Consider the following 26,841-nt stretch of genomic DNA (forward strand, 5'->3'; position numbering starts at 1 on the left):
CTTCACCCGAACAAAACCACATCCGGCCCCTGGTTGGAAACCGAAGTTCGGCCGGAATCCGGCGCCCAAAATGCGGCGCGATCCGGTTTCGGTTCACGGCCTTCGCGTCGTCACGTGTCACTTGCATTAGCGCGCCCTGCAAACTTAGCTCTGATTAAAAACCTGTCCTGGATAAGCAGGGTGATCCCTTCGGCTGCTGCTGAGATTGATTGATTTCGACCGAAAAACTGGGGCAAGAAAGGTAAGTTTGCTCCCTGGGAAATCTTGCTTGATTCAATAGGATGCTGCCTTTTTCTAGGGAAACCTGGGGCTTTGTTTGGGCGGTAAACAACTAAATATTAAAATAACTAAACATTTACCTTTTCTACTTACTACTTACCAGTGTTGTAATGACTTAAGTCAATGACTTGACATGACTTGACTTAAGTGCACTTAAGTCACTGTTTTTAAATGACTTGACTTGACTTAAGTCTTTTGGGCAAAATGACTTGACTTGACTTAATTTGGACAAATGACTTGGGTTAAAATAAATTGTTTTCATTAAGCAATTACTCATAAAATTGCGTTATTTGTTCTAATCTTTGCACATAAAACAATTTGCTTGCTATCTGTTGCGTTTATGTTATTTTTTACTTGAGTTATTGCTCATAATCGGAGGAGTTTGCCAGTTTTCATAATTTAAAGTTTTATTTTTGTGACAAGGGCTTGACTTGAATTGACTTGCTCTCACTTTGACTTGACTGGGACTTGACTTGGGCAACCGATGACTTGGACTGGGACTTGACTTGTTATTTATTCAAAAAGACTTGACTTGGACTTAAGTCATTTCAAAATAACTTGTTTATAACACTGCTACTTACCTATATACTTACTACTTACCTATACCAAAATCAAAAAAAATTGTGTCCCTTAAGCGGGGTAGAAATAGTTTGGCCTTTGACTTTTAAGATAGTGAGATTTGGGGAGAGGGAATTTAGGGGTGGAAAACTTGACCAGCCCATTTCTTCTTCACTGGGTGCCAAAGTTATATTTTGCTGCTGCGATTTCAAAAGTTAGGAACGGAATTGTTTCATTGAAATGTTGTGCTGTGTGTTACTCTGAGTGTGGAAATGCCATTTCTAACACTTAGTTAGTAATCGGCTACAAATTATATTTTCCCCCTTAAGCACATATAACCACTCGTCTGTTTTTATCGTTTGAAGTGAACATCATAGAAATGTAATTGTAGGATTGGCATTTTATGTTATTTTTATTATATGGAAGGTGCGCGCGAGACAAACTTTTTCTACTCTAATGATAAAGAGCGCTTAAAAGGAGTGCGATGCACGTGGAGTTTATTACAACAAGAAAACACGATTATTCACCCATATAAAAATACTTGTCCCTCGTATGTCTGAAAAGACAAAACAAAAAAGTGTCTCGAGTCTAAAACCGACGGCAAAACAAATTTCTCTCCCAGCAGCGCGGTTTTGACACAAAAGCAAAAAGCCGCTGAAATTCGCCGCTGCGTTAGCATTTTCGTCATCGCCCCCGACCGAGCGCGACCGCCGCGCGAAGCCTCATGTGACGTCACAATGGGACCGCTGATTGAGGGGACGACGGTGGCCTTGGGGTTTCACCCTAGCAAAGGGGGGTGGGTGTCAACGTTGCAAGCCGCCCGCGGTGACCCCCGCTACATTCGTTGAGAGATATGTATTCTGCGGCGGCGAGTTATTCGGCGGTCGGAGCGTATGCCGCGAGTAAACACACTTTGGGATGCGCGCCGTGCTGCCAGCGGTTTTTTTTGGTTGGCGATAATGGCATTTCGAAAAGTTGTGCGCGTTTGTTGGAACGCTTCAATGGCGAGTGTTTTTAAGAGGAACTTGCCATTCTGATGTGAGGCAATTTTTTTTATTCTTTAGATTACTCGAGTTGTTATATGACCTATATAGATTGACTTGGGTAATTTTGAGTAAAATTGAAATTAAGGAAGAACTCTGTATGCCGTTGACGTCTTATTACAACTCGTTGTACACGTATTACAATTCAACGAAGAATAATATGCTTTCTGTGATGGTGTGAAATTTATTTTTTTATTTATCTAACATGTTTGAGAAAAGCTGAAACGATTATTTAACTTGAGATGCACGAACTGTCAGTTGAAACTAAATAAAAAATTTACTTATAACTTGATTGGCACACAAAGTAATAACTTTAGTATCTAAGCCACAAAAATCACGCAAACGTGTTTTCTGTATGGCACAGAGGAAAATATACCGGACAAAGTAATACGTGGTAAACCTAGGTGGGTTATATCGCTTCCGCAACTACACAACCAGTCCGAACAGCTATTATTGGGGTGCATTGAAACCAGAAAAAACATACCACGGCGATCAGCAAGCCAACCTGAAGGCGCAGTTACTCAGTTCACAAATCACATCAACAAACCACTCCCAAGAGCGGAAAACTCTAAAAAGATCCACCGCAGCCTTTACATCCCTTTGACCAAATAAACGGCGGCACTGCTACACTCTGCCAGTTGGCAGGACTTGCGTCGCGCTCCCGGGAACTTAAAAGCTGGTCTGCCGGGACACACGGGGTCCGTTCCCGGGCGCAGTCGGCCCCCGCCGCCGTCGAACGGCAACATAAACAAGTCGTTTACGCTTCAAACGCCGATCTTTCACTCTCCTGTCCCGATGCGATGGATGGACAGTCTCAAATTTCACGTCGCCGCTCGCCTTCAAACGCATACCGTCCATACCGACAAAATTATCCCCCCTTGTCTGCCGCTCTTTGGCCCCCTGCCAGTTTCAAGGCACGTCACTGGGTTCAGATAAATGACCATTGTCTGGTGACAATAGAGGGGACGTTTGAATGATGCCTGTCCGTCTAATCGAGGTAATTTGAAGATGGCCCGTTTGCTGACGAATATATTATTTCCACACTTGAAATGGCGACCGCAGTCAAAAACAGTTTATCGGGCATTTTTGGTGCGTTTTGTAGCGCAAAATAGACACTTTTTATTATTACTGGATCACTTAATAATAACTTATTAATTCGCATCGTTTACCTTGCTTTTGTTTTGTCTTCATTTTTGTGTTTTTCATTCTGAATACTTGAGTTCCGTATACATTAAGGCAAATTTGACTCAAAAATTGTCTTATGATTTTTTGCGATGATCCTTTCGCTATTTGGGTTTAAATTTGTGACAACAAATAAACATCAACACCAATGCTGACATATTTCGTATCCATAATTGTCCGCCTTTGGCTGGCAGCTATTTCCATTGTAAACTTTCACTTAGGCTTCGCCCCCCCAAAAAATTTGCCCGAGTATAGGCTTTCTAAGCTATTACTGTGTCGGAACGCGTTTCCGATTTAGATTTCGCTCGCTAAGCAGATATTCGCACTTCAACGCAAAAGCCTCATGGCGCCTTGACTCCTTCACAACTACTTAGGACCGTTACGTTTCGAGGCGTCAAGTTTATTTTTCCGCGCAGCGCTATGCTAAACCCTCTCCGCCTAGGTCTGTTTACGTGAATGTGACACTTGATTAAAGAGGGGCCGGGGACAATAGATGGCCCGACGCATCCCCTCCCCCATTTAAAACGCGGGGAATACCCGAAAGAACATTCTTGTTTGTTGATTTAGATCCATTAAAGCTGAACCGGGGGTGATTTTCTTTACCCCTAAACCCTTGAAAAAAGTAAGTTTATAGAGTATGCATTACTTTTAAAACGGCTTAAAAAAAATCTTTTTAGAGATAATTTAAAAAATGATAATCTTGATTTAGAGCCCTATTTCCAAGCCCCCAGAAACAGTTGCATATTTTTAAAAAGATTTTCACATTAAACCAGTTCACTTATTAGGTTGGATTTTATGGCAATTCTATTGAAAACTTTTTTACACTTTTATATTCACTCCTACAGCAGTTAAGCCCAAGTGATTTTGTCTTTTAATGATTGAGTCATTTAAGGATGTCGCTTTTAAATATCGGAACGCACAATTTCGCTTTCGAACAAATAACGACCCGCTTTCATAACCCTGCCTAAAGGACCTGTTTTTTAAAGGGAACAAAGGCTCTTCCGCGCTTAATGCGATAATTCGCTTGTTCCACATCGAGAGTAGTCAATATTTGGCCAGGGCCGTTGGTCGACGGAGCAAAGCAAAACCAGACGGCCCTACATACACGCTTTGGTGGTCGTTTCCTATTGTCGCTGATTGTTATAGCTGGTCGGGCAATGAAACTTTGCCGTCGGCGCTTTTGATCTCGTTTTGCTGCAGCAATGCGAGATCTTAATTCGGAAGCGCACGGAATTGTGGCCGGGCCTTTGATGTGGCGCCTGGTGGAATAAGCCGCCGAGGAATCTTCGAATAGAGATGACCCCGTCACTTTCTAATGTTTACGAGAAGAAGGTATATAGAGACGAATGAACGCACCAAGAAAACCCTTTTATTGTTTTGAGGAGGGTAATTTTGACAATATTAAAAACGCTAAAACCTTTACCGTCAAAAAGCAAAAACGTAGTATCAATTTTACCAATTGTTTTTTTTTTAATTTTAACTTTTTTTAAGGAAGTCAATGAGTTATAAGGCCGTTCTGGTGTTGTTTATTTTACTATTCATTACAGGATTGACGTTATATCTTTTAACATGTGTAATTGGGATATATTACGGATTCATTGGCTAATCTTTTGTAGCTTGTTTCGAAAGGCTAACGTTTTAGCGGGACAACAAACCACAGCTAAAAGGTCAAAAACACTACAAACTAGGTTTTAAGTTGCATGTTCCGCAAAAATATCTATAACACAACTATAATATAAAATGTACTATTTGTGGCCTATATTTTAACGATATCGCACAGGAAAGCACTTTTTGTCATTAGGAGAAAGCTTGTTAAGTTGTTGTACGTAAAATTAACCCCCAGCAATTAAAAAAGTAACACCAGCACACTTTGACCTTAACTCGCCGTTTAAAAAACAGAAAAACCTATGATTTTATTAAAGGTGAGACTGTAAAATACATGACATTGCAGTTAATCTAATATGCTTAGTGATTCACTAACAGTTTCATACCTCAAATTCCACGAATAAACGATATTCTCCTTGATGGCCTAATGCCTTTAAGGTTAATGCAAACGCTCAAGTAAAAATGGCGGTGCACATCAATCGTTATACTTTATTTATTTTGAGGTTTGGGTTTTTTACGTATTTGCTTTGCAAGATAATAAGCAAGAGGTAAAGAGAATCTCCCTTTTTGTTTGACGTAAGAAGCTTAGAGTTTTACTTATTAGTTTGTCGGAGTTTACAAAAGGAGAAAATGAATAGGGATCAAGCATAATAAGTCCGGATATTTCAGTTCTGCATGGCGTAAAATCGTTTTTTTCTTCCAATTGCAATTTGCATATTGGAGATCAGGCATCAGCAACAAATTATGGTGCCGCAAAATCAGAAACATTTTTAAAATCGTTTTTTGTTTGCGAAAGAGCTCTGACGTGAAAATCTAAGTCGGACAATCCTTTCAGTTGTAGCAATTTATATGGGTCAACTCTTATTTACCACAAATTGTCAGTGTTGTAAAGACTTAGTGAATGACTTGACTTAAGTGCACTTAAGTCACTGTTTATAAATGGCTTGACTTGACTTAAGTCTTTCGGACAAATGACTTGACTTGAGAAGGTTTTTAGATAAATGACTTGGGTTGAAATTAAGTGCTTTTTTCAAGTATATTTTTTATAAAATTGAGCTATTTATCCAAATTTTAACAAATTTCTTGCTATATTTTGCGTTTTTTCTGTTTTTTAGTTCAGGTATTGTTCATAATCGTACGAGTTTAAAAACTATAGTAGTTTAACATTTTATTTTTTATGACAAGGACATGACTTTAAGTTGACTTTCTCTAATTATGACTTGACTTGGACATGACTTGCGCAACTAATGACTTGGACTGGGAATCGACTTTTTTATTTAAAACGACTTGACTTGGACTAAAGTTATTTTATAAATGACTTGACCGGTATTTAGGTCATTTAAAAATGACCTGTTTACAACAGTGCAAATTGTTGTACCGGAGGACTAAGAACACTTTTGAAATTGGCAATTTTCCTGCGCAAGATCATTGACCCTTTTTTACCATCTTTCGAAACGCAGGTTTTTGAGTTGGGCAACTTTTGCGACGAAGTTTCGTTCCGTCGACCGTGGCAGCACATCTGGTCACCGGAAACCGCGTTGTCTGTCCCCGCCTGGCCCCAGTGGGGCACGGGTAGGGGGCATTTAACCCCCGCCCCAGATAACCCCCCAGTAGGGCACAAGCCCACATCCAAGAATCGTAGGCTTGATTGGACGCGTGAAATCGATGCGCGGATGGACGGCCTAATCCGGCAACGATGAGAGACGTATAACATATCGGATGATTAATATGTGGTGTGGATGCATCAATTGTGCTCGTCTCCGGGTATCGTTTGTTTTTAGAACGGTGTGTTAAAATGCCCGAAATCATCCATATACGTATTTAGAAGCTAAGACGGACGCAAAATGATAGCCAAGTGTGCGGTTGAATTTTTATTAGCAGACGCAGTTTCGGTTAAGATTTCTGACAACCACAGTTACTTTTTTTAAGTAAAGTCGGGCCATGAAGTTGTTTATCTAATCAACCCATTGAAAAACGAAAACTGTTGCAACATGTCTTTTGACCAACATACAGGGACCTTTAAAACAGCGTTTGTTAGAAAAAGCATTGCCGTGGTTCGAATAAGACTTCTAAAAAAGCAATTGAAAGATTTAATACTGTTTTATTTTTTCAAAGCATATTTCGGTTTCTCTAACTTTCGTAGCAAGGTATTTTTGAAGAGGTATTATATAGTGTAAACATTGCGCCTGCCTATACGCTCTTACCATATTCTTGCATTTTACTTTTAATTATACAAAGAAATTAATTGGATTTTAAAAGACAGCGGTTAAAGGTAAGCAAGAGATATTATCATATGACAGTATGACAAAACTTCCAGAATAGCCACAGGCGTGCTCGAAACTACTTTGATTTGTTTTTGGCATCATCCACAGTCGACAAACTTGCTCGAATCACTTTCAAGCAATTTAAAAAGGAAGAAAACCCAAACGCAGTTTTAACTCAGTCAGTGTTCTCAAAAAGTTTTGACTTCAATTAACGTGAGTCTTTTGGGACAAAAATGACAAAACTTGACTTAACTCATTTAAAATATGGTATGACTTGAGGTTGTTATATTTGCTTGCTGTTAGTCTTTGTGTTTTTTAGTGCGTTACATAGTTTGCCATTACATGTTTGTTTCCCGGCGTTTGCTGCAATGCAAATGATTGGACTTTCTGCGGCAATCACTTGTACTGGGGCATGAATTTAGTTCTAAATTAGCTGGCACTTGGTGCAATCGACTTGGCTTGGACTTAAGAAGTAGCAAATGACTTGGCTCGAACCCAAGATAATTTAAAACAAACTGTTTCAAACATTGCATAAGCAGCACTCCCCTAAGCCCAAGTCCTTTCTCTCGATTCCCGTCGTTTTTTCACGCCCCGTCAAGCCACAATACGTTAAGGCAGTTGGGTGGGTTAAGGCTCGCAAGTGTAACGACCAACGCCCACAGGATATCCCACCGGGCAGGGATAGGAAGAATCGCGTTAGCCGGTCGCCCTTTTATCAACAAGACGGCACCTGGTTTCGACCGAGGCGGAAAGAAGAATGCGAAGGATGATAAAGTTCGGGAAAGGAGGAAAAGGAAAAATGTTTCGCCCGCTACATGTGTGCCTTCACTTTTACGAATGTCAAACACTTTTGGCATCAAAGACCTTTTTTAAATGAGTTAGCTGTGCATTGTCCGATTAAAAAATATTTGTTTAAGTTGTACATAAATAGTCACAACCAACATCCAATGCTCAAAGCGCCTTTATCCATGATTACAAATTGGTGAACTAAAGTTTTATCACAAAAAATGCCTATTTATAGCTTATTTCGTCTTCAAAAAATTGCATAATTCAAGCAAAAAAATCCGACTCGAAAACGATTTTGAAACTCGCCGCTGAACGTTATCGTCCCTTTACGAAACCCCGTACCCCAAACCCCCACTTTGTTCTCGGGTTTCATTTTCACCCCCTTTTGTTTGTTAGTTTGGCGTCCTTTGCGCTTTGCCTCGCTCGAACGCTTGTTTTTGCTTCCGCGCTAACTTTTCCATGACCGGCCTTGCCTTTTTTTCTTTTTTCGCTCGCACTCTCTCGCCCCTCTCTCTCTCTCTCTCTCTGGTTCTTTGCAGAGGAATTTAATTTCGAGCGCTGGGGGTTCTGCGTCGTATATCCTGCTGTCAAATTACAATCAAACCAAGCCGTCTCCCCCAAACGCCGCCGGCCAGCTGCTGCCTGTGGCAAGAAGGACGGCGCCATGTTTATTGTCCGACCGCCAAAGTTGTAATTTTTTGGCACCGAAACGATCACGTATAGCGCAAACTTTCAAGGGGAAGGGAAGAAATAATGTACGACCACGCCGTACGGTTTTATGGACGCCAAAAATTATCAGGTTTGCAATCACCACAAATCGCGGTAGATTGGAAGTTTTTGTGCAAAACACATTTATCAGATGAAGCTACGGTTTGTGAAAATGTGGAAAGGTGTAAACGTTTTTCCAAACACATTCAGGCGGATTTAAAGAGGTTTTTAATTAATGCCATTTCGCAACGTACAGGCTACATATATATAAACATGATTAGGTTAAAGTTTTAATTGTTTGATGTTAGGCGCTTTTCTTTTGATCAAATGCACGCAGTCTCTCTGGCACATTGTTATAAATTCTATGCAGAAGCTGTTTATTCCAGGATGGTTGAACAAAGATCAGCTAATTGAAACTAGTAGTAAATGTTTGGCAAACGCAGGTGCACCAATTTTGCTTTTAATCACATAAAAATAAAAAAATATCCTTAGAAAACAATAAAGAAGTTGATGTTTGGTCGGGCCGAGATATTTGATGTTTGTCGGATGTTTTGAACGGAAAACATAAAAAACGCGTCGACATCAAAAAAGTTCAAAAGTGATGCGAATCGACCCGAAAAGCTCGGGATTTCCGCTCCGAAGGCGAAAGTTTTTCGACAATTTCCGGACGACGGAATTTGGTCGATAAAGGGACGCGATGTCGTCACGCTTCAGTTAAGCGAGCCAAAACTTGGGGGCAAAGGTGGTTTATTTGATCGCTGTCTCCAGCTCCCCAGTTTCAGGCCCAGGTGGGCGAAGCCTTACAAGTGCCATTGAGGATTTTGTTTTTTTAAATCTATCAATGTTTCTGTTGTTTAGACAAAACCACTTTCTGTGAATCGATGTCGTCGCGCACAAATAAATCTCCTTGGTTAACCAAAAAAAAAAAAAATTGAAAATACGAGTTCGGATGGGATTTCATTTTAAACATTTCAAAAAACAATACTGTGTCTCAGAAATTCTACCGATCGATCATTTTTTTTTCGGCGTATGTTGCCATAAAATTTTGGGTTGACTTTGTACTATGCATACAAAGTGTAATAAAATATACTTACAAATAACAAAGTATCTTAAATCTTACAGAATTCAGAAGCATTCTACAGTGACAGCTGTTACTCAAAACATGTGTTTTTACAAACACCTGAAATGTACCTTTCGGTCCATTGGACCTATAACGGGTTTCCCAATGATTCAAATTTAAGTGTAAACGATAAATATTGTGTTGCTTTGAAAGCAGTTTATTGCTGGTTCATATTAGTCACGAAAAAATCGCAGCAGTTAGTTTACTTGCTTGTCGTACTAAACGCAAGAAGCGGAAATATAACATAGAGGCCTGGAGGTTGAGCTTATACAAGTCAACCTCATACGAGACAGCTGTCTGTCACCGCTCTCACCAAAGCAATCGCGACATTGCGGCTTGGTCCCGTTCAAAATCGAAACAGACCCATCCGCACGTTCATTTCACCCACGCCCTTCGGATCTAAAATCACAACATCGCTTTAGGCACCGGTGACTGTATATAGACCGAGTGTTTTGTCACACAGCGATGCCCCCAAACACAAAACACACAACATCCTTGATCGGAAAGAGCGTTTGGGTTTTGGCATTCCGATATAGGTGGGGATCGGGCATTTCATTGGCTCGCTCCAAAGTACTTTAACAACGTTTATGAAAAGGCCCCGACGTTAGACGGTCGCTTGTTTTGGGAACTCGAAAATGATCCCAAAAATTAATTACAAAAAGTTAAGAAAAATTCGGGAAGTTAAAACTAAAAACTGTTATGTGTTATAAATAAAATAAAATGATAAAATATACTTTACGCATGAAAATGCAAAGCAAGTTTTCCTTTAAACCAATGTTCGCTTTTTCAATGGGCAAGCTTTTTGACATTTACAGCAATTTAGAACGGTGACAATTTGTAAAGCCAAGACTTCATTAACTTGGTCGGTAGAACCTTTAAACCGGAAATTTCAGGCTTTATGGCGTTTATTTTAACCAATTTGAAACCTGTTCACCATATCGGTAACTGCTGTACACGGTGCATAATGTTTTCGTCCAAACGCCGTTCAGGTCCGCTTAATCATTTAATTTTGATTTGAATTTTATGGTGAAAAGCGCAAAAAAATGACGTTATTTTACTCACTAAATTCAGTTTGCATTAAAAATTATTTTTTTTCATTTCGTGTATTTTTCATTTCTTATATTTTGACATTACAGTAAACCGCAAACTGTTGACCTTTTCTAGTGGATGCCGCAAGCCAAATGAATCGGGAACCACTAATCTATGCAACTGATCTGGGTATAGTTTTCAACCAGCAACAATCTCGCCTCGGTAAAACCCCATAAGCTACGATATCGCCACTGTGCAAAGTCATACCAAAACGTAACCAAGTTTTTTAAGTTTATCATAACTGCTCGCGCAAAATGCCTTTCTTGGGTAACAATCGCGACCGCCAATCAACAAAAACAGCTTTGCTAAATTGTCGACCGTGCGGGCACAAAATCCCCATTGCGGAAATTTGCTAGTTCGGGTTGTAAGCCCTCGACCGGCCCTGTAATTTGTCCGACGCTTTCACACCAATGTCGCTGGCATATCAGGGTGCCAATTTCAAAGGTGTAAACCGACCACCGAGTACATGAGATTGCGACCAGCGGTCCAAGGTAATTTGGCGCAAAACGTCGGGTCGGTTTCGTTTAACATTGGATGTACAAGGCACGGGGTGAAACGAGTTTCTGTTGATTAAAACCGAAAAACCCAAAGCTCTCGTTGGCGGAAATTCGCTTAAGGGACGTTTCGAAAGTCTTGTAAAAAGCCAAAGCTTTACAAGACTAAGTTAATCCCAAGTTAAATCATGAGTCAGGAATAGCAAACTATTATATCAGTAAAATGAATGTATTTTCAGCAATATTCTAGCAAGATTGTGTTTTCTAGAAACTGTAGTCAACGCAATAATTTTTTAACGATTTAAGCTCTTAATTTGGGTAATTTATATATGAAATTTTAAGCAATTTTTGTAAGCCGTTTGAGAATGTGTATCTACAAAGTATTGCTATTGTGGGGACAGCTGTTTTTGTTTAAGTAAAAATCGATTCGTTGTTATTATAAATAGCCTAGTTTTAGGTTCGTGCAATTCTACAATTTGGGAAATGGAGCCACAGGTGCAAATAATGACCACCTTTATACGTTAGTAAAAGGACACAACGCTTTTTGGTCACTAGACCACCCCGCTTCTAATATTTTGTTTTGAACGATGTCACGAAAAACGGAAGGCAAAGCAGACGCCAGAAATTCGACCGCCTTTTAATGTCTAGCCAGCAAATTTCCGAAAAAGTATAAAAAAAAAACAAATTGCCCCCAAAAGTATGTGCGTTCTTTTCGTAAAACGCCCCTTCGATGTAAATACAAAGTTAGGCACATTTTTCCAATTTAAAATGATGTGTGAACAACAAAAAAAAAATATGTTTGTTTAGCCATAAATCGCTGTATAATCGTAATTTTATAAAATAATATGAAAACAATGTGCCACCTAAATTTTTCGGTTACTCCTTAGAGTCGAATTCATGAGGTGACAAAGCTTTTTTTAACTGAAGGGTTTTGAAAACAGAAAACACAATAAATACATAGCATGTTAATTTCAATGAGTTGCATCTTAGTAAGTGCAAAACCGCCTAACAATACATATATAGTTATGTGTAAAACAACTTAACACACGTAGAGGTTAAGTTCTCCGCACTCCAAATAACATAGCTAAAAAGAAGGTCCGTAAACGTGTAGTAGTGTCTACTAGTTTCAGCAACAACTAAAAGACTAATGTACGACATAATAAGCAATAGCTCTTTTGGACTAAAACTGTACCGCAAAAGATTACTGCAAAGATCTGCTGTCTCAATACTCAAACTAAAAGCTCTTGGCGCTAAGTTCTAGGTGGAGCACCCCATGGTAAAAACGTGACCCGGCTGTAACGAAGACCACAGACACACGGGGTTAACAGGGGTGACATTTAGCCTAAGGGGATTCGTTGGGGCAGGAACAAAGCCAATTAAGGAACCACAATTGCAGACCACAAAATCCCCAAAACTAACTAGGGGCTTTCGAATGGAGGATACAGTGTCTTCATGTGACTAAATGAGATCAGTGTACAAGAGTGTAAGAGTACATAGCAATACAAGAACACATCCTTAACGAAAACGATGCTGTAGCGGTGTTTCATATACCGCAATTATATACTTTTAAACTGTTTTATTTTTTTTGCTCAACGCGCTGTTAGTATTGTCATTCTATGCGTATCCAACCGTCTATCGTAATTGCTATTTGCACATTTATGCTTTTTATGCCATATGAAATGAAACGCTAAATTTGTTTAAAACTGTTCAAATTATTATAGAAACTAAAAATCAACTAATCAATAGATATGTCGACTGGAAAATCATCTATATATATTTGAGGGTCGTGTTGACGACAAGACCAAGGCAAGTGAAACAGGGGAAATAAAAAAAGAGAAGCGTAACGATGAATTCCAGTGAAGCCCGGTTGTAAAAACTTGGCAACGAACACGGAGCTTACCGTTATGACGTACATCTCGCAGACAATGCAGTCAAAAGTGCAGCGGTCCGCGACGCAGCTATTTCAAACCGGGGATGATTGTTTGCCCTATTTTTTTGAGGGGGTAGACAGCAATTTGCCCCCGAGCCCCAGGCCGCAAACTCGGGGTGGAAGGTCGGTCGTTAGCAGATTAGAACCAACAACAAAATTAAGAGCCGGGCAGGACTACTAGGGGGTATAACTTTTCCGCATTGTGCCCCCACAAAAGTCTGACAAAACTTGATATGTTGTTTAGTTTGCTCGGAAGAAAATGCAAAGCAATTTGTTATTAGCTAATTTGAAATTGACTAAAGATTGCTCCAAGACGTTTTCAAATAATTACAGATCAAGATCCAGTTTAAGTCCTATTTATAGTAAACAAATTGCCAAAAAATAAATGATATTTTTTTTAAATGGTTAACTATTTCCAAATTCTTGTAAAAGACTACTTGAGTGCACTTTGGTCAAGTCTACAATGTAAGTCATCACAACACCGCGCTTTGCGGATTTTGAAACTAGTTATAAAGAAATGACTCATTTTATAACGTTCTATCGTAGGACACTTGGGTTATATTCGTAGATAGCTTTTACGACAGTGAATTGCGAGTTACCTAAGCCTGAAAAGGGCAAGGCGAATCCGATGTATCCGACTCACAGATCCCTTCCGCAATAAAAGGGTTTCTCTAAACCACTTGATACAACGCGACATTTTGGTTCGCGACATCAAAAGATCCGAAAGGTTAAGGTCTGAGCTTTCAAGGCGCTGAAATGGGCGGAGAAAGAGCCTGGTAGTTTTGCTATCTCAACATTAGTTTATTTTGATCCCGAAATAGATACAATGTCGCGCGTGACTGTATGTCAGACCGTGCCTGCCAGCATAATTCTGTGTGGTGTTCTACAGGAAGGTGTTGGGCAATCGTTTTTAACTAAGGGCCGCATGGGAAAAAATATGTTGTGGCGGGCCGGACCATAAAGGCAAAAATCTGTTATAGGGTTGTGATTATTGAAAAAAGGTGTATAGCATTGTTTTGATAAGCTGTTAAAGTAAAAACACTTGACCACAGGTCGTAGGTTGCTCAGGTCTGATCTACATAATAGAATTCTGTTTTATTTATATTTCCTAAATTCCATAGTGTGCCGTTGAGGTTCAAAGATGATACGTTAAATATATTTTTTTATTAAATAATTACTTAAAATTCCACAGAAACACGTTCAGTTCGGAAATATTTCTATTCATCCATTCGGAACACATATAATATCAATATATAGATATATTTAAAAAAACGCGTAAATCAGTCACGCGAACGGGTTCCTGGGTAAGAATCTAATTAACACCTCCAGAAACAAGGCGCGCCTGCTTTGCCGAATAAGCTATAATTAAGAACAAGCTTAATAGGACTTAAATAGCGCATCGCACCTAAACCCATGTCGTTTAAATCTCTGCCCCTCGTAAAGATGAAACCAAGGCGAAACTCGGTTAATTCCCTGTCATTTGGCCAGATATATAGCTCACCATATGTAGCTCACCTACCAATAAAAACACACACATTTACAGGCCCATTCACCTTGCTTGGGCTGGGCCACAGTCGACGGTAATTCGGGCCTCGTTCCTGGTAACGGTGACCACTAGAGTGTGCCAGTTACCGTCGCTGAACCTCGGATCCTTGACGCTGACGCTTCGCAGCTCGCCGCCGGCCAAATAGTCCAGGTAGAGGCGGGTCGAGCGCATTCTCAGGGCGAGGAGAATACTGGTGTGATCCTGCAGGGGGAGGAAGGGTGAATGAGCTTTTAATACTTTGGTTCCTAAATTCGGGCCTGCGAAAACTGTGGCTGCAAACCAGATGAGACTCGCGGGGTAATTTCTTTCGGCCAACGGCGTATTGCCTTAGAAAGCTAAAATACTTTTATTAGTAGTATATTGTGATGATTATCATGTGAATATGTTACGCCTTATCTTGGTCACTGCTTTAACGGCCTGTCCCTGACCGGATGTCGCACTCAAGTTAAACATAAGTATTTATTAATATGAGAATGGCCGTGTGGCGCGAACGCCAACACTAAGCGCAATCTATAGCATAGCGACTAGCGAGTACGCTAGCTCGCTTGCTCCTAAAAACAAACAGTGTACCACGCCACGCTCAAAATAAGCTCGCCGGGGTTCCCTAGTCTCAGCCAATTCTGAAACTAAGGAATTGCCCTTTAGCAATAAAACAAAGACGGAAAACAATTAGTGATAATAAGTGAAAAACGCAAAAGTAGAAAGGCAACAGAACAAACCAAGTGAGGTGAAGTGAATTAACCAAAACCCCAAAAGGCAAATAAAGCGAACGAAAAGATAATTTGGTGTTACAAAAACACAAACTATTTTTTTGCTCCAACTTAAACGGTTACTTTATATTTCACTAAAAACGCCCCCTTTTAAGAGCTAAAACCATTTATGGTTTGTTAAATTTCTTATTTAAGCTTGCATTTATTTGATAACATCTAAGTGAAAAAGGGGACACCATTTTTACCCCTTTTTAGCACTGACAGTTATCCTTCCCTTATAGTTTACTTTAGTCACACCTCTGATTTAGACAAAATGTGATCTACATCAACTTTGCAACTTTATAAACAAATAATAGTTTTAATTCTAAACTTTAACAACACTTCAGACTGCTACAACATCTTGGGGCCACCAAGTTTCGCACAGTTAAACCTCAACCATTGAAAAAAATCCACAAATCATTCAGTGCCAAATTAAGATCTTCGTCATGACTCACCGGACCCAGCAACGTCATAATGAACTCATTCGTGGAGGATGACGTCATCCGGTAGTAGCTGACCACGATCGAGAACTCGCCTGGAAAGCGATCGCAGTGCACGAAGATGTCCTCGCTATCGACCCCGGCGAGTCGGGCCGGTGACGTAAACCTGTAGTGATGACGTCATAATGTTAATGAGGTCGTTACGTCATTGAATTCCCAAAGCTACAATTCACATGCTATGAAAAAGACAATCGGTAGTGGCTCATATAAAATCAAAACGCGGTCAAATCACGTAAAATTACGTTTTTTAAGAAATCTAACGATATATTCGCATTTATTGCGTGATTAGGATAAAGCGTAGTTACGTTGTGTGTATTTGGGTGACATTACGTCATTTGTTCCAAACAAATCGTACCTCTGAAGCACCACACTGCGAGACTTATTTTAAGTACAGACCTCAAAAATGTAATTATTAGCGTTTTACCAATGTTTCTGTTTCAATGTGATTAAGAAAAAAAAATTAGTATGAGATACTTAGTGGGAATATTTGTTTTATTAATTTGGCGGTAATATGTTTTTCGGGCGCCCTTATATTTTTCAGACACAGTAACATTTTCTTTCGCGTTCTCAAATGGAAAGCTTAATTGGCCACAAAGGCAAGTGGTCGAATTTAAATCGCAAAAAAATTGTCATTAGCAATTCCAAATAATAATAATTGCGTCACTCTGTTGAAACGTACGTCGCCGGCTACCATTCGTCGAATTCAAACCCAAACAACGAACAGAGGGGTCAATTGGTGGAAGTTTAAAAATAAAAGTTTGTGAAAAAACGGATGACGTGGCGTCGTTTTAAAGCGAGGAAGTGGCCTATCAATTTCGCGGCACCGACAGATAAATACGGGGTGCGGATCCTGATTCGAAAAGAACTTCCCAGTCATTAGCTGCTAATCGCATTTCGGTGTGACCTCACGCGCAAGACGTTTGACCCCGAGTATTACGTCACAATAACACCGGCGCAATAGAACACGTTATTCAAAAAACAATTAGCATTGTTTTTGTTCAAACGTTTAGCACAGTTTGGGGCAATATGGTTGGAGGTTGTAGTAGGACGTAATAAGAATATCAAAGCCCATACAGAAGTATAGGTAGCATTTTGAATATTTCGAATAACTCTTTATTTATTGTCAACATCTAAATGGGCGTTGATATTTTTATTACGTTTAGTACAGTGTTTCTCAATCTCCGGTGACCGAACAAATAAAAACGGCACCTTAATACATGGTAGACAAACACTGGTTTGGTATAAGGAAAAGTCATTTCATAAAGGAATTTGCTTTTACAATTGTTTGCTGTACGAGGCACTTTTCGACACTACTACAGTTAATGGTAAACAACATTTGTAAAGAAAAATACATTTTAAAAAATAGTGCAAACATTTTTTGGTGATTGAAATAGTGCAAAGAAGTGACTTAAGTGCACTTGGGTCAAGTCATTGACTCAAGTTATTACAAAACTGTAGACAACAATGGAAATAAAAAAATGTTCAAGTTTGCCGCGAGTAAAAATAAATAATAGGGTCTAGTCACACACTGGCAACTGATTAAGGTTTGGCATTTCTTATGTTATTTCGGACTACTGTGTGTGTTATGATGCCGTAATAAATAATTGAAGTTGTTATATACCTGTATCCTTTAACGCCGTTAACGTTGACGATTTCAACTCCATTGGAAAAGCTGCTTGTGTCGCTCAGCGCGTGCGCCAACAGGTCAAATGGTCCCGTTTCTGCAATAATAAACTTTGCTGTTAGATACGGAAAAACACTAAAAAATACCTTCTAACCTAATTTTGTTTTAAATATTTTCTGAACTACTAAATTTTGAGAGCGAAAGAGAAGAAAGAGTTAAAAACTGGGTTTGTTAATAATTCCTTTTGCAATGGGAACAATTCAAATTAAAAAGTTGGCAATCTTATTTAAATAGTGTTTTTTTAAGTCACAATTTAGTCTTTAAGTCAACCTCAATTAGTCCAATAAGTCAGTAATTCATGTAAGTTGCTTTTACAGGTATAGTGTAGGTACACAAATTTTATTTTATGCTAAAACTTGTGAGAAATATCCTAAAGCGTTAGACACTATGGTACCAAACTATTTAGGAAAAAAAAGTTAGTTTGGTCTTTTAAATAGATGAATTTTCGGGTAGTTCGTATGGCAAAAATGACAAATTCTGGATTGAACCAACCCGATTTGGATTATTCTTTAAAGACACTGCATATCCTATTCAATGGTTTTTGAATTGCATCACCTTTTGGGCGCGCTTAAGATTTTAGTGATAGCAACCCTAGATAGCAGCGCCCACAAAATGGCCCCGGACCCTAAGTAAAACAATGCTGGCCCAGAGTTGCGCCGTGCGACTTCACAGGGGGGTTGAGGGAAGGGGGGGGGGGGACTACTAGAAATCACAATCGGCATCAAACGCGGGGGTCGAGCGGTTTCCCTTTTGCAGCAGCAGTCGGTTAAGCAAACAAGATGCATCGCAAAAGCGGAGTGAGAATAAAACGCCGGGCAGGTGCAGACACTTCAAAGGCACCGAATCGGGCGCTTTCTATCAGCGCCAAGGCACCGCCGGGGCCCGTCCCCTGCAGCGGCACTCGGCGCGCCGTGCCAATGCTTATTTGCAGAGAAAATATTGATGTAGCGTCCTACAGGAAAGCTTAGCGGCGAAGCGGCGAACGATTAGAGTGAAGAGCTGCCACTGAACAATGCAAATCCCCCCTTTCCTCCCCTCAGTCGTCCTGCGCGGCTTATATTCCGAGCCGCGGGGCATGATTTACATAAACAGCCGAAAATAGTTGAGTTGAACTCTGCCCTTCACCCCCCACACCCCCTCCCCCAACAACTCCCCACCCAGAATCGCAAGCCGCGCGGCTGATAGATGAAGAAGTGTGTCAAACATTTGGTTGAGCTTTGCGACCGCAAGGCCGAGCGCAGTTCCATATATACCGCCGCGGCTGTCGACATTGATTCATGTCAAACATTGGCGCGGGTCTGTTCGACATGCATAACATTCAAAAGACACACTTGAACTGAACGTACTGCCACCAAAACTTGCGGTGACTCCTTTTTGTTCTGTTGTACGGTCGACCACCGCCGATTTCATTGTAATAACTTGCTAATAAACGCTTTTCAAGACTAGTCAAAACTGAAATTTGTAAACTAGACCACAAGTTTTTTTGTTTTAATCTTTATATTGCGATAGCTTCACTGAGAAAAAAACGCAGCATTTTCCTCTTATCTAAGCCTCCAAGTGAAGATTTATGCACAAGAGTCTCATGAATAAACACCCCCACAACACACACAAACAGCGAGAAGTTGAACTGGTATTCTGAGACTGAGCTCCAGAATTAAATACCGCAAAATTTTCCACAACTCAATGGCATATTTAGAAAACAAATGAAGAGTGGCGTGTGGTGTTAACCCCCAAGATGTGGCGTGTGGTGTTAACCCCAACTTCTGGCCAGCAGAAAAGCAAAGCTTAGAAACGGAAGCAGAAAAACAGAACTTCACTAGTTTATGTTGCACACTAATGTAATGCATTTTTACTTATTTTGTGTAATTCAAAAACTACAATTAGTTGCCACCGTTGAAAGATAATTTTAAAATTAGCGTTTCGTAATTTCAAAAAACGGTGTAACGAACGTCTTAAAACTAACCAAATAAATAAAGCAAAGTCTGATTTAATATTACCTTGTTTCTAATTTGGCCCCACTATGCTCGGTTGGAAAAATACATGTCAAATTTACAAATACAATATACCGTACAATAGTACCGTCTGCTGGTTTATACTTAAGGGCACAACCAAAGTCACATTTAACACTTCCGCGAATCACCAAAGCGTACATTGGGGCCAACAGTCGAGTGGGGCACAATTAAACGGGGGTATATATATTAGGGTCAAGGGGTAGAGCGATATGGGTTATCGGGAGATTCGTACAATTGACGTGTCGTTACTTTCCCGTTCATTAGGCACGGGTTGGGGTCAGGTTTTGGGTAAATGTTGACTAAATGAAAAACACCCCTATCGTATCGCGATTTAATCGAAAATGAAGTGGCTAAACGGCAGTATCAGCCTGCGGGACTTCTTTGCTGTAACCCGCGAATTACCAATGTGTGAAACCGCCACTATAAATAAGGGGTTGATTGGCAAGGTATTTAGTCCGTTTTTTTTTATTACAGAATCGCATGATATAATTAGCATATGCCATTGGTTGAGCAATAATACGGCAAAAATATTTTGTATCGCTGTTAAAATCGTCTCCTAAGTTGCGATTCAAGAATTTGAATATACCCAGGCAGTATACGTTTTCCAAAATTATCAAAGTTTGTAATCCAATACTTTAGCTCAAAATTTTGCATGCAACATACCTTCATTGTTCAATTGATGTGAACGCTAAAGGACTAGTTTTGTTAAGGATAGTGCTTTAAAATACAGAAAATAGTATTGCACAATACCGAAAACGGTTTTCTTAGCTCAAGTGTAAAAACGGTTGCAATCATCAAAACAATATATAATAATTATTGAGACATTTACAATGCTGCTTAAACCATTAGGAAACGACGAATAATTATAAATAGCTCAAGCAAAACAACATGTTCTATACATACGAAAAAAGGTGCAAACCAGGATAGCAAAGGGTATCTTTCTATTTAGACATTATTGCGCTAGGAAATCGGCAAAATTGCTTTGACAGTTAGGGGAGTAAACCGCCCGAGTGTATTCTTACCAATTACCTTGGGGCCATGAAAAGTTGTTGTCGAAAATGGCGGTTTCAAGTCAGTGTTAAGTTCGTCGAAACAGAGGGAATCGCATAATAGCGGCCGACTTACTAATGTTACAAGTGCGGGTAACGCAAGCCTAAGAGGTGCCCCGAGATACCCACTATTTGTTTAGTTTAAGTAGGGGGTCTCACACCCTAAGGGGTTGGGCAAACCAAGTTGGCGTTACTTGAAGGAATGTGCGCCAAATAGCTGCTAGTTTTTTTAACCCACGGCCAACGAAAAAGGCGAAATGCGACTCGTTTCAAGATTCCTTCCCAGAAATAGAAACCTGTAATAGAAATCGCTGGCTAAAAATAAAACCGAACATTTTAAACCGGGGAATTTAAACTTAATTCCCATGCATCAATCCTACCAAGGCAATTTCAGCTTTATTTCCGCATTCTGACGTATCAAAATCCTTTAGCAAACGAAATGGAGATTTTCTTGAAAAAGTGACACCTTTTAACCTTATTTATAAATGAGAGGCTTTTTCTTTCTTTTTTTTTGTGTGAAAAATCAGCCTTTTAGCTTCCCTTGAAGAAATTAGTCTATAATTTATTTCCCTTAAGGATAATTTTGTAAAAAAAATAACGCTTTTGTTGGTTTTATTAGAAAAATAAGACTTTATTGTTTTTATAAAAGGATGATAATTTGTTCGTGAAAAAAAAACTTACCTTTGGTTCTTGTAGCGAAATGAGATTTTTTGCATCTTTTGTATGAAAACTAGTTTTGGTTCTCTTTTTGCGAAAAATGAGTGTGATTTGCTTTTAAAACGAAAACCTTTTTTAGTTTGTCCCAAAAAAAATTAAACTTTTTCTTAAAAAATTCTGACGTTTTTACGGCCCTGTTCGGAATACGCAGAGGGCGCGGTTCTTGTGGATTTATTTTTGGGGCTCGCGAGCAGGAAGAAAAATGAGCGACAGCTTTCCGAAGCGAGCTGGCGTAAAAAATGACGAACGACGACAAGTTGTTTGTTCGCTGGCGATCGATCGCGCCTCGTCGCTTTATTCTCACGCTCGTCATTCGGCTCGAATCGAATGCAGCAGTCGCGATGCATCGCGCGCCTGCCTCTGTTACGTCACAATCGCGCTGCAGTGCTCCGCGCGGTGCCGGATTATACATGGTGTCTCACTTCTCTGTAGTGCAACAACGCAATACCTGAGAAGCCGTCGGCTTAAGGAAGGTAAAGGCGACGCGGTCGCGACCGACGATTGTCAGCTCTTTGTTGCTCAACAATCGCCTTCTGTCCGGCGCCGATTTCCGACCTTCAATCGCCGGCCGGTTTTTCGTCAAAAAGATACTTTAGCGTTTTTGGCGCTCGGCCGCAAATCGCCGCGAAAGTAGGTTTACGAACCGCATCAAAAGCAAAGAATCCGCGCTTTGCGATTAGGTGGACGTTGATTCTTCATTAATTCACACGCGGGTTACAAATAAACTATGTAAGCCTCTTTATGGTCACTGTTTAAGCCTCTTTATTGCCTATTGAACGCGACACAATAGAGCAAGTGTAATGGGGCTATAGGTTGATAATAAATTGCAAACCCAAGAAGATCGAGTAGATCGACATCATCTTGATTAAGACGTTTCGATACGAGCTTGTATGATCTTCAGTTAATGATCTACTCAACCTTTTTGGCTTTCCACTTCATTGTCAAGCTACATTACAGATCCGTGCACAGTGTACCTTAAGACTATATACAGTAGGTCGTGTGGTGTTTTCGACACGGACCAGACCAACCAGCTCTTTGTGGGCTGTTTTCTGATATTTTTCACTGAATGACGAGTCTCTGTGTAAATTTTATGTTATTGTTTTTCTTTAGTTTTGGCCTATGAGAAACATAAGGTTGTTTTGACGCGTTGGGGAATCGAACCTCGGTACTGAAAAATGGTTGCCTCGATTCGTTTTTGTTTATTACAATACCGTTTGTTTTCAACAGTAACATGACTGGGATTTTATAAGGGCAATCACGTTTTACGGCGTTCTTAAGTGTTTTTTAAAAGATGTTTAATTGCGACAGTTTTGTTGTTGCTGTTTCCATATATACACGGTTTGTTTTTTAACATAAATCCTTGTTTACAAAATAAAACTAATCGAAATGTCTGGTTTCGTTTTCAGAAGACTTGGAAAAGTTGAACATCACTAAAACTTGACATTATGAATTTTATTTGTTTCGCCACTTATTGATTCTATGAATTTCAAGGATTTCTTCGCAAGTAAAACCTTGTTATATATGATGATCAGCGTCTCTCGTATATAAATTAATGCGAATGCCAAATCGCACAAAGCACTTCATTGATTAGTAGTTTGCTTACATAAAAACAAAATAATTATAAAGCAATAATCGTGCGATGTATGATATTTTTACTTAGCCAGTCAAAAATTAACACGATCTTTGCTAGTAATCGTAAAACCGATATTAAAAAACATAGCCGCACAGTCGTACGAATAGCCAGCATTGGCCGTAAGCCCACTAAACGCTTACCGCAGCAGTTAAACCTCTCCAGGCGAAAGCGAACGTACTGAAATCCCAAAGTTGCTTTACGCGCTCACATCTGGAAAACTTACTTTTAATGCCGATCGACACGGAGCCCAAAATCGGGCAGTAAACCGCCCATCCCCGACGCTAACCATCCCAGGAACGCCAGTCACTGCACTGCCAGGCAGCTAACGGTCCGGGCCGCTATTAGGGCGGGCGACTTCAAAGGGACCTGCGAGTCGAAAATCCGGGCTCGGCGGCACGGCGATAATGCTTCGAAATTAATGGCTAAGTCGTCGGAAAAAAAGCGGGCGGGAATTTAAGCGTGTGCTCTCCGCTTTTCGCCGGCGTTCGGAGAGGCTTTTTGGGCGGTTTCGATTAAACCGTCTCTCGGCCACATGAAAGCTCGCTGCGCACTTGCGGTTGGCGCGAACGCGGCGGTTCTTGCGTCCCGGCGAGCCGCAGACGACAGATGGACGTTCCTGTGCGGTCCGCGGATTTTGCACTACCGTGATATATACTGAAAGTCGATTATGGCTGCTTGGTTAATAATCACAATTATGAAAGTTAGAATTTCGTTGATAGTTTTCGATAAAAAATTTTTGGTGGATAGGCTTGGCTACTTTGAGAAATGTGTGAAAATCTCGAAAAAACAACATCTTGTATTGATTGAGTTATGTTGACTTACTTTGTTGCCTCATTTAAACGTTTTGCTGTAAATTATTATTAACTAAATGAATAAACTGCCCGAAAATTGGCGGAGCAGTCATTGCTCGCCAATGGCGATTCACTTCCTGTACACTCCACGCTTAGGTCGTACATGACCGAAAATTTAATAAATATTAAAATGATTATTGTTTCAATAATATATTGCGACGACAGTGTGATTGCTCGATAGGTTTTCGTTACCCCGAGAAATGTGTGAAACTTAATGATCGGTATGTTTTATATACTTCGATAGAAATTAAACAGTGCGCTTTCGAGCAGGTCGTTTACCTGTGGCCTATGCATGGCGCCTGCTCGATCCTATACGCTGAGGTGCATTTTTGACCACTTTCTGGACAAAAGAGTCGCGAAATAAACGCCGTGCTGTACAGTGTAGAATCAAGATCAGTCGCGTCTAAAATACTAACAAAGACGCAAACAAGTAAGGTTACGCTTCGCGACAAATCTCTCGAAAAGACGCATTTAAACCTTCGCCGCCCCAAAACATAATACACTCCGTCAAAATGGCACCGCGGCTTTTTTGCATTTGTAGCCTGTATCCTTTCGGTACGCGCACCCGCCTAATGTAATGTGTTTATTTTGCAAAGCAAAGTGCGACTGTTTACCAAAACACATCACTGCCACGGGCCGCGTAGTCTGGCCGCCTTGTAGCGTATAGAGGCCACCTCCTGGCGCTGTTCTGTTGACATTGGCCCTTCTCACAATGCTTTCATGCGGCATCAGAGATTGTATCGGGGAAACGATGGGCCTCGATAGGCAAAACCGTCCACAATGTCTCATCAACGCGTGGCAAATAGGCGGGCTATATAAATTCGACTGATCGGCTGCAAAACGCAAGAGTTTGTCTATGAACAAAATTTGTCTATGGACAACGGCGCAAGCTGTATTTCAATGTTGAGTCCCCTATACGTGATTGCTGTTATTTTTTACCCACTAAGTTTATTCTTTTTGACCGATGTTGTTTACTGTAAACCGTGTGAATTTGAAAAGCACACTTCCACTGCAGCTAGCAATGCTTGCGATGTTACAATAATACGGAAATCGCAGGTTTTGCCTAGCATTTAATATGCAATAAACCAGGGGTCGGCAACCTACGGCCCGCGGGCCGGATCCGCCCGCCAATGTAATTCATCCGGCCCGCCGCCTCCTTGACAAACTAGACACGAGTCCATTTTTAATTGGCCTACTTTTTGATTATATTACCTACGTAAGTGAGAAAATATTTTGCGCTGCGCGCGAATGGTCTTACGTTTGGTTCGTTTACGTTTGGAAGCTGTCTTTTAAAATCGATCAGAGCTTCTTTACCGTTGCGCTGTTGAAGGCTGCTAAGTGCCTCGCGGACGAACGGAAACGTATTTAAATATATTGGGCATATATATTTTAACATATTTGTTTTAGGAACACTAAACACGGATCTGTTGATTATCTTCAGTAGAAAGAGAGTGGCTTTGCACTGATGATGGCAAAAGAAATTGCCGAAACGTTTGCTAATAAAAGAATGAATCTTTTATCTATTATTTGGGCCACTCTCTTTCTACTGAATATTTGCTTTATTTTCGGCAAAATAAAAAGTTTTAAGTAATTTAAAAGAAATGCCGGTATATCAAAAAAAATCGCGCTCACATCGCTCGCAAGATGCGCCCAGACACAAAAAGATTAATAATACTGAACTACTTTAACTATGATCATTATCCCGTTAAGTACTTTCATTACACTTTTCGTTAGTAAGGATGACGACCTGTGGAATCGAATTTTATACCAAACTAACGCTTTTTGTACCACTTTACTGCCATAAGTAATTAAACACGTTTCTCAGTGCAAATAAATATAAAAGGTCACACTGATTTAAAGTTGTTCTAACATTTTATTAACACAATTCTTAGATAACATTTTGTGCGGCCCGCAGAGACCTTTTTGTGTTTGGTTTTAGCCCGCGACTAGAAAAAGTTTGCCGACCACTGCAATAAACGCTTTTGGTTTAATTTAGTCGGTTGTTCGGCGAGACGTCCATTTTAGTATCCGGAAATAAACATATGCGTTTAAAAGAAAATTGCATTTGTTAAATAGACAAGCCTCTTTACCGGTGTTCGTAATTATTTTAGAATCAGCCTAAATACAAATACATTTAGGCTGGAACTTCATGAATATTCAGTGAGTTAAAATCAAGTTGCAGGGCAAAAAAACTGAGATTTCCTAAAACAGAAAAGAAAAAAGAGCAAGTCTTTATCCATTTCTAGCCCTGTCCCGGCATGAAATTGATGAAAGTCCGCGCGCACTTTCAGTGTGTCGTTGGATAAGAGATCTCAGATGCCAGTCGATATCGCTTGGGAGAAAGTTCATCACAAGTAAGAGATCGGCGCTTGGACTTTTGTCTTTTACGCACAAAGCCCTGTCTCTGAACTTGTTTGGGGCAACATTGAGATGAGTTTAGATGCAGGGCTTTGATCGAGTTGAAGAAAAAACGCGTGAAGTGTTGCTCAAGGCATTTCATCTGTTCGCATTTTAAATGTTACGTTTTGTTGTTTGCCACTCGACATATTGCTCAGCATATAGCAATATTCCCCATTTATTAATTTTACATTTATTTTGATGAAAATGACTTGACTTGGACTTGTCTTACAATGACACGACAAGGACTTATATAGACTTAACTTTGTTTAATGAAAATGACTTGATTTGACAATGACTTAGATTGGGACTTGTTATTTATTGAAAGTTACTTAAAGTATGTTGCAAAGACTTGACTGGAACAGATTTTAATGTTATTTGTTCGCACAACTATAAGTGGTCATTCTACAATTAAAGTCTAAGCTACAGACCCTTTTTTCCCGTTTTTATTCTAACTTTTGCTTGCGAAAATCGTACTTTTCTAATAAAAATATCTCAGTTTTACAATAGGTTCAACTGCACATGTCACGGGATAAATATATTGCTAAGCACTTTATTGCCGCAACTGAGTCTAGATGGGTAAGGTGTCATTGTGTGACGTCATGGCGCACAGTTTAAGAATCCATATGAATAAAAATTGAACTA

At 40.0% G+C, this 26,841-nt stretch overlaps 1 protein-coding gene and 1 pseudogene across 1 annotated transcript in view; both read right to left on the reverse strand.

The window, feature by feature from the left end:
• The window catches only part of LOC146133458 (thrombospondin-type laminin G domain and EAR repeat-containing protein-like), a 46,056-nt gene that overhangs the window by 14,086 nt on the left and 5,129 nt on the right, over positions 1-26,841 (reverse strand). The window contains exons 2-4 of the mRNA XM_083397753.1: positions 17,475-17,574; positions 15,809-15,959; positions 14,612-14,805 (exon numbers count right to left, since the gene is read on the reverse strand). Of these exons, the coding sequence (XP_083253879.1) occupies positions 14,612-14,805; positions 15,809-15,856 (242 nt within the window). The 5' untranslated portion in view covers positions 15,857-15,959; positions 17,475-17,574. The remainder of the gene's footprint in view (positions 1-14,611; positions 14,806-15,808; positions 15,960-17,474; positions 17,575-26,841) is intronic.
• Positions 10,756-10,837, reverse strand: LOC146133459 (U4 spliceosomal RNA; annotated as a pseudogene).

The sequence above is a fragment of the Ascidiella aspersa genome, chromosome 9, assembly GCF_963924565.1.
Source record: "Ascidiella aspersa chromosome 9, kaAscAspe10.2, whole genome shotgun sequence".
Taxonomy (NCBI): Eukaryota; Metazoa; Chordata; class Ascidiacea; order Phlebobranchia; family Ascidiidae; genus Ascidiella; species Ascidiella aspersa.